Source organism: Bidens hawaiensis, unplaced genomic scaffold (assembly GCF_021521415.1).
Source record: "Bidens hawaiensis isolate Kalapana, Puna unplaced genomic scaffold, B.hawaiensis_p1.1 tig00039630_1, whole genome shotgun sequence".
NCBI lineage: Eukaryota > Viridiplantae > Streptophyta > Magnoliopsida > Asterales > Asteraceae > Bidens > Bidens hawaiensis.
In genome coordinates this window covers 1-7,531 of record NW_027496984.1, presented here as the reverse complement: position 1 = coordinate 7,531, position 7,531 = coordinate 1, and the positions used below count along the sequence as shown (strand labels likewise).

Here is a 7,531-nt window from a genome sequence, read left to right as displayed (position 1 = left end):
AGCGTGCACAAAGATAAACAGCAAACATTATATCAGGCCTAGAAGCAGTTAAGTACATTAAAGAACCTATAATAGCCCGATATTGGGTTGGGTCCACATCTGCATCGTTGTCTGAATCAGCACCCAATTTGTGATTGACGCAGACTGGAGTATCATATGGAGTGATGTCCTCCATCTTGAAGCGTTTGAGAACATCATGGACATACTTTGTCTGATGAATGAACATCCCGTCTTTCTTCTGATCAACCTGCAATCCTAAAAAGAAAGTTAGTTCACCCATAGCACTCATTTCAAATCTCTTCTTCATGACGGCCTCAAACTCCTGACACATGGCGACCTTTGATGCAGCAAAGATAATGTCGTCCACGTAGACTTGCACCAGTAGGAAGTCGCTACCCTTTCTCTTGAAGAACAATGTGCTATCAATTTTTCCTCTTTCAAACTCATTCTCAAGCAAGTAATCTGATAAGGTTGAATACCAGGCACGAGGTGCCTGATGTAGTCCATACAGCGCTTTACTTAGCTTGTACTCGTGATCGGGAAAGTCAGGGTCAGGAAAACCCGGAGGTTGCTCAACATACACAACCTCATCGACTTTACCGTTTAGAAACGCACTCTTCACATCCAACTGAAAGACCTTCATCTCCTTATGAGCAGCAAATGCCAAAAGCAAACGGATGGCTTCCAATCTTGCTACAGGAGCAAACACCTCATTGTAATCAATCCCCTCTTGCTGATTAAAGCCTTTAACAACCAGCCTCGCCTTATTCCTGATAACAACCCCTTTCTCATCTCTCTTACATTTGAAGACCCACTTCGTGCCTATCGCATGCACATTCTTCGGTTTTTCAACCAAATTCCATACTTCCATTTTCTTAAACTGAGCTAACTCTTCTTGCATGGCTTCGACCCACGAGCTGTCCTTAAGAGCCATTTGATAGTTCTTTGGTTCAATCTGGCTGATGAAGCAGGTGTACAAGCATTCGTTGATAATGCCTGTGTCTTTAATGCTTGTGTAAACACAGGTGTGCTCATTCACGCTTTTTCTTGTTTGTACACCGGCGGACAGATCACCTATAAGATTCTCCAACGGGTGATTTTTGTGAATTCTCGTAGTTGGAACCGAACTGACATTTAGATTATCTTCCAAGTTCGAAGATAGCTCATCCATGGTTGACTGATGTTGAGAGTGAAACAGATTGATGAATTCCTCTTCAGTAGAGGCAGCAGGGGTATTGACAGCATTTGACGAGGAAGGCTGACATTCATCATACTGTGGTCTTTGCACCAAAGTGTCTTCCTCATCGCATATCATCTTCGTAGCAATTCGTTCCTCATCTTCTGCAAAATCCAAATAAGGCATGTTAAAAGATTTAAAAAGTCTATCATAGTCAAAAACCCCAGCGGGTCCCGTGCTTGGTTTTGGTGATTTGTAACTTGTGATATCAGTGTTACACACCACCTCAACCTTGCTAGTCGATGTATTAAAGACCCGTCTGTTGGGAGTCCCAACAACGTATCCGACTAAGATTCCTTCGTCGGCTACTTCACCAAATTTTGAATTGGTCTTTAATATCGAACACGGGGACCCGAATGGTTCAAGACCACTCAAGTTGGGCTTTCTCCCATGAATTAGTTCATAACAGGTTTTATTTAATCTTTTAACAGTTAACACTCTATTAAGGATATAACAGGCTGTTGCAACAGCTTCAGCCCAAAACACCACAGGAAGTTGCGAATCAGCCAGCATGGTTCTGGCTCCTTCAATTAAAGTTCTGTTCTTCCTCTCAGCCACTCCATTTTGTTTCGGAGTATACGGTGCGCTGTATTGGTGTTCAATCCCCTTCCGTAGGCAGAAGATCTCCATCTGATAGTTCTTGAACTCAGTCCCATTGTCACTCCTGATGTATTTAACTCTTTTTCCCATAATGTTCTCAACTTTGGTAATCAAATTTATTACCATCTGAACAGTTTCATCCTTCGACTTCAGGAAATATACCCACGAGTATCGAGAAAAATCATCAGTAATCACCAAGCAGTACGATGTTCCCCCTAGACTTTTTACATTCACTGGACCAAAGAGATCCATGTGAAGTAGGTCTAGGGTACTGACTATTGAGTTGACCTTCTTGGTGTGATGGGATTTCTTGTGTTGCTTTCCCTTCTTGCATGATAAGCATTTGTCTTCGAAGTTGAAATTCTTCAAGGGAACCCCCAACACAAGCCCATTTTTGACAAGGTAGTTCATCTTACGAAGATGAATGTGCCCCATTCTCCTATGCCATAATTCGGACTCTGATTAAGTCGCTTTCGACAAAAGACACGATTCTTCAGTGGCCATTTCAGTAGACCTCATATCCATGATATACGTATTCTTCACTCTTGGAGCCTTCATAACAATCCAGTCCTCTGGTATCTTAAACCCAGGATACAACACTATCGCCTCATTCTTCGTGAAATGCACGGTATAATCCTTGTCACAGATCTGCGAAACACTCAGCAGATTGTGCTTCAAATCTTCAACAAAGTTAACTTTCTCTAGCGTCATCTTCCCGTTAGTCACAGTCCCAATTCCTGTGATCTTTCCACCGCTCTCTCCTGCGAAACTCACCCTACCACCTTGAACAGGTTTCCAGTCTTGTAACAATTTCTTGTTACCCGTCATGTGCCGGGAACAGCCGCTATCCACAACCCATTGATTGTTGGTAGCCCTGTTCAACTGTTCCTGCACGATTAAAGCAGATTATTAGAATCTTGGGACCCAAGACCTCTTGGTCTTGGGTCGATACATCCCGTACCTTGGCTGTCCAAAGTTAGTATCATAATCATTTCTGTGAGTCCTAACAGGATACCTTCTTGTGGATTGTCTATGAGGCCATCCAAACCGTCTTGAATTAAATGAATTATTAGTTATGGTTTGTGTGTTACCAGTGAAAAACTGAGATCTATTTCTTTGAAAACCTGGATTAGTCCATTTTCTTAAATTCGATGGGTTTTCAGTTTTATCATTAAATTGATTACTGTTAGCTCTTTTCTCAGTTTTATCTCTTTTCTCAGTGAAAAACTGAGATCTATTTCTTTGAAAACCTGGATTAGTCCATTTTCTTAAATTCGATGGGTTTTCAGTTTTATCATTAAATTGATTATTGTTAGCTCTTTTCTCAGATTTTAAAGGCCTCACACCTCTGAATTTTTGCTTCAGAGGGCAATCAGCAACAATATGTCCTTGTTGATTACATCTAAAACAACACCTGTTTTCAACTTTCTTATCAAAAGTTGTCTTAGATGTTGAGGCTGTATTACTGCCCGTTTGTCTCACATATGGTGGGACATACGGGTTTAGTGGAGACTTCTTTTCAGATGTTTTCTTTTTCTCTCCACTTTTTGGTAACACTTCCTCTTGATTTGTCTCACTCGACTCAGAAGACTTGTCCGAGTTAGATGAGACAGGACTCGGAGCAGAAATCTTAACACTTGCAACAGGCTTACTAACTTCTGGTTCTTTAATCGTTACTTTAACCGGAACTGTCTGACCATAGTGAACATCGACAGATTTCTGATTACTAGGGTCAAAAGTGTAATTATGATTGAAAGGTGGTGGAACTTCATGATAACCAATTCCTCCCCTTTTTGGAGAACCTTGATCACTAACGAGGTGATCAAGTATAGCGGAGGAATTTCTGAATTGTTCAAGTTTCCTGTTAAGTTCCACCACTTTTACCTGGTGATCAGCTATCTGTTTTTCCCTCTCAGCTATTAGTTTGGTTTTCTCTTCTAGAACTTCATAGCTAAGATCAATCACTTTAATTTTTTCAGCAAGCTTTGCTTTAAGACTTTTAATATCTGTTTCACTAGCTTTAATTTTTACTTTGTAACTATTTTCTCTAGCTTTAGTGAAATGATGATCTTCTTTTAAAGTTTTATATTGCGTATCCAAACTAACAAACTGATCAGTTAGAGTTGTCAGTTGTTCAGACAGATGTTCACACTTAGTACAAGGGAGTTCGGTACTTACCTCGGAGAGCTAGTCTGCTACATCTGCCATGTACGCTTCATTTTCGCCAGTTCCCTTCTCACTATCTGCATTTTCGATGGTTGCTAAGTTGGCCTGTTCAAATACTTCTTCAACATGCAAATTCCAGTTATACTCCTCGTTCTGTCTGGAAATCATGGCTTTATAGTCATTACCAATACCACTCTGCTGTGTAGATCTGTTTTGACTGCGTTCTACACGTTCATTTTTGCATTCTTTTGCAAAGTGGCCATTCTGCTGACAGTTGTAACAGCGTACCTTCGACTTATCAAACCCTGGCCTCTCTCCGACAAACTTCCTGCCATTCTTCTTCATGAACTTCTTTACCCTTCTCACTATCATGGCCATCTGCCACTGCAGATCCATCTCCTCCAGATCATCAGCATCGATCTGGTCATAGTCTTCATCCAAAACTGCAGGATCAACGATCTTACCCTGAATGTAGTTCTCATACGAAGCAATAAAAGATGCATAGAGAGCAAACTGCTGTTCAGCAGATTTGACACTCATGGGCATCTTCGAGTAGTTGTTGTTTGAAACACTTGGGGGAATAACTACTCTTGGTCGCTTGAGGTTGAGAAGCATTTGACCCTCCAGCTACATAGCACACATCACCGTTCATGTTGAGAGATACATGTCCCTCATGTGTTGAGCTCGCGCCTGACTCTCCCTTAGAGTAATAAGCAGATGATTCCGTTTTCGAACTTGATCCTGAGTTAACCTTTGCCCCATACATACCCGGATCTTGAACCTGATCGGTAGGTGTCTCCTTTCGTACCATGTTCAGTTCAAACGTTCTTAGCTTGTTAACTGCTGTCTCAAGGTCATAGTCAGCAAAGTCTTTATCTTCTCTCATCAACACTGTATACATCTCCCATTTTGGTGGGAGAGCATCAAGAAGCTTCTCAACAATCTCATCTTCTTTGTATGCAATTGAATAGTTGCTGAGTTCAGTCATCAGATGATAATATCTAGTGATGATATCATCAAGTGATTCATTTTTCAGATACTTGAAGACCGAGAATTGGGTTTTTAGAAGTTTAATCTTCGAAGCACGAATTCCCACATTGCCCTCAAAACGGTTTTCAAGAGCTTCCCAAAGCTCTCTAGCAGTCTTATACTTTCTGAAAGTGTGCAGAATCTCTTGTGGAAGAGCCATTGTAATTGCTGCATGAGCTTTGCTTTCGGCTTCATACATTTTCTTCTCTTCATCTTCCATCTCTTTGTACTTCTTGATCTGATCACGACCCTCATACTCAGCAGTAGGTGGAATGTAACCATCTTGTATGCATACCCACATCTTGGCATCTTGATACTTGACATATTGTTCAAAACGATCTTTCCACGCTACATAATCAGTTTTCTTAAGCATCTTAGGTGCTTTTGTAGCCGAACCAGCTTCTACTTCCATCTTTACTAGTTCAGTAATGTTTATCGAAGACATCTTTCTCAAAACTCAAAGAAATCCGAAAATCAAAAATTTTATTTTCAAACAGCTCAGTAGGCGAAGTTGTGGATAACTTCGCTTAAAGCTTAACTTCGCGTGAATTTGTAACTTCGCTCACTTTCTTAAATTCGCCGGATTGGCGAACTTGAGAATAACTTCGCTTAAGTTGAGCGAACTTGGGAGGTAGGCGAAGTTGTGGGTAACTTCGCTTGAGGTAAGCGAACTTGAAGAGGTAGGCGAAGTTGTGGATAACTTCGCTTAACCTTATATCTTCGCCGAAACCCTACTAACAGTGACGGCAAACTTCGCCTGATGAACACGAAGCTTCTGCAGATTAGATTTCTGGGTTTTTCGAGGTTTGTGAAGGTGTTATGGGTTGTTTAAGATTGTAGAAGGAGAGTATAGCACAAAAGCTCAGAAAACTCGTCCCGCGAATAGTCGAACGGAACGATTTCTATACCCGCGTGATAATCTCGAACCACACAATCGAGCAAAAGCTCTGATACCAATTGTAGGTTCCCAGCCGGATCTACACGAGATATCGCGTTCTACGTAGGTGCGGAATCCCTACGTAAGACGTTACGAGTATAGAAAACAATACGATTAACACACGATACGATAATCAAACACGTTGTATACCAACCTTAAACACGTGATACGAAGATCACTTGATTACAGACTCTCTCTCTCGAATACTCTCTGGAAAACTGTGTGTATATTATGAAATAAGCCGTAACCTAAACCTTATATAGACACGACAACTTCGCCTGGCATGTTCAGGCGAAGTTGTCACTAACTTCGCTTGTCTAACAAGTTCGCCCATATCAGCGAACTTGTTAGAAACTTCGCTTATACAAAACATAAAACATTACAAACGCGATTACAGACACTAGACACTGAACTACTGACATCATGCACCAACAATAATATCCCGCGTTCATAATCTTATAATCTTGGCAACAACCATTCTTGGGCCCATATAATTCCTTCGTGTATTTCGCGGATCAAATAATTGGCATCCTCTGCATCAACACAACAAAGGAGTGGGCCAAGGAAAGAACGCCAGTAAAGGACCCCATCAAGAAGCTGATATTGTAAAGCTTTGTGGAGAATTTTCTGAGACGCTGCTTTTTCTTCTGGCACCGTTCCTGATGACAAATAAGCTTGAGTTGGTGTCATCCAAAAGGTGACTCCTGTTTGAACAACCAACATTTGATGTTGCAAGACTGAATGTTTGTCTAGAACTTTGATGCGGGCCTCTTTTGCTAAGTGTTCAAAACTTGTTGATGCCAATTTGCTTATGGCATCCGCGGGCTTGTTTTCAATCCGCTTAATGTGAATCACTTTACAAGAGCTGAGCTGTTGTATAAGATCTTTAGCTTGGGACATGTACGAAGCCATTTTTTCATTTTTTGCTTCATATAATCCGTTAATTTTTGCCAGCATCTAACACCGAGTCTACGCGAGCCTCAAGATGGCGAACACCAAGTTTTTTGGAAATGCACAACCCAGCTAAGAACGCTTCATATTCAGCTTCATTAGTTATTCTTTTGAAGTCCAAACGAATTGCATAAGTGAACTTGTGACCCTCTGGATTAACCAACCGTAGTCCCACGCCTGGCCCTTCACCATTTGACGCACCGTCAGTAAACAAAGAAACCTGATCTCGTTCAGGTGGTATGGTGGGTAACTGTTCATCTAGGCATTCCTGGTCCTTGTTTCTTGTTACTTCTATAACAAAGTCTGCTAAGACTTGTCCTTCGATTACGGGTCTCGCTTATACTCGATCGTATACTCTCCTAACTCAATGGCCCATTTGGCTAATCATCTCGACAACTCAGGTTTTCTCAAAACGTTTTTCATTCGTATCCTATTAAAACATTCATTGGATGACCTGAAAGTATCTGCAGTGGCGAAAAGACGCGTAAACTAATGCTAGAACTAGTTTCTCCAACATAGAATATCTTGTCTCAGCATCTATCAACGTTCTACTGGCATAGTAGATAGGAATTTGACCTGCCTTTCTATCAATTAGGAGAACTGCGCCAACT

The 7,531-nt window shown here is 41.2% G+C and overlaps 1 protein-coding gene across 1 annotated transcript; it reads right to left on the bottom strand.

Moving 5' to 3' along the window:
* Positions 1-6,425: 6,425 nt before the first annotated feature.
* Positions 6,426-6,881, bottom strand: LOC143591430 (uncharacterized). The gene has a single exon (XM_077071634.1). The coding sequence runs from the start codon at positions 6,879-6,881 to the stop codon at positions 6,426-6,428; it is 456 nt and encodes a 151-aa protein (XP_076927749.1).
* Between the last annotated feature and the right edge of the window lie 650 nt (positions 6,882-7,531).

What these genes read in the sequence shown, in the direction of transcription:
- LOC143591430 (XM_077071634.1), bottom strand. Translation starts at nt 6,881, where the DNA reads ATGGCTTCGTACATGTCCCAAGCTAAAGATCTTATACAACAGCTCAGC.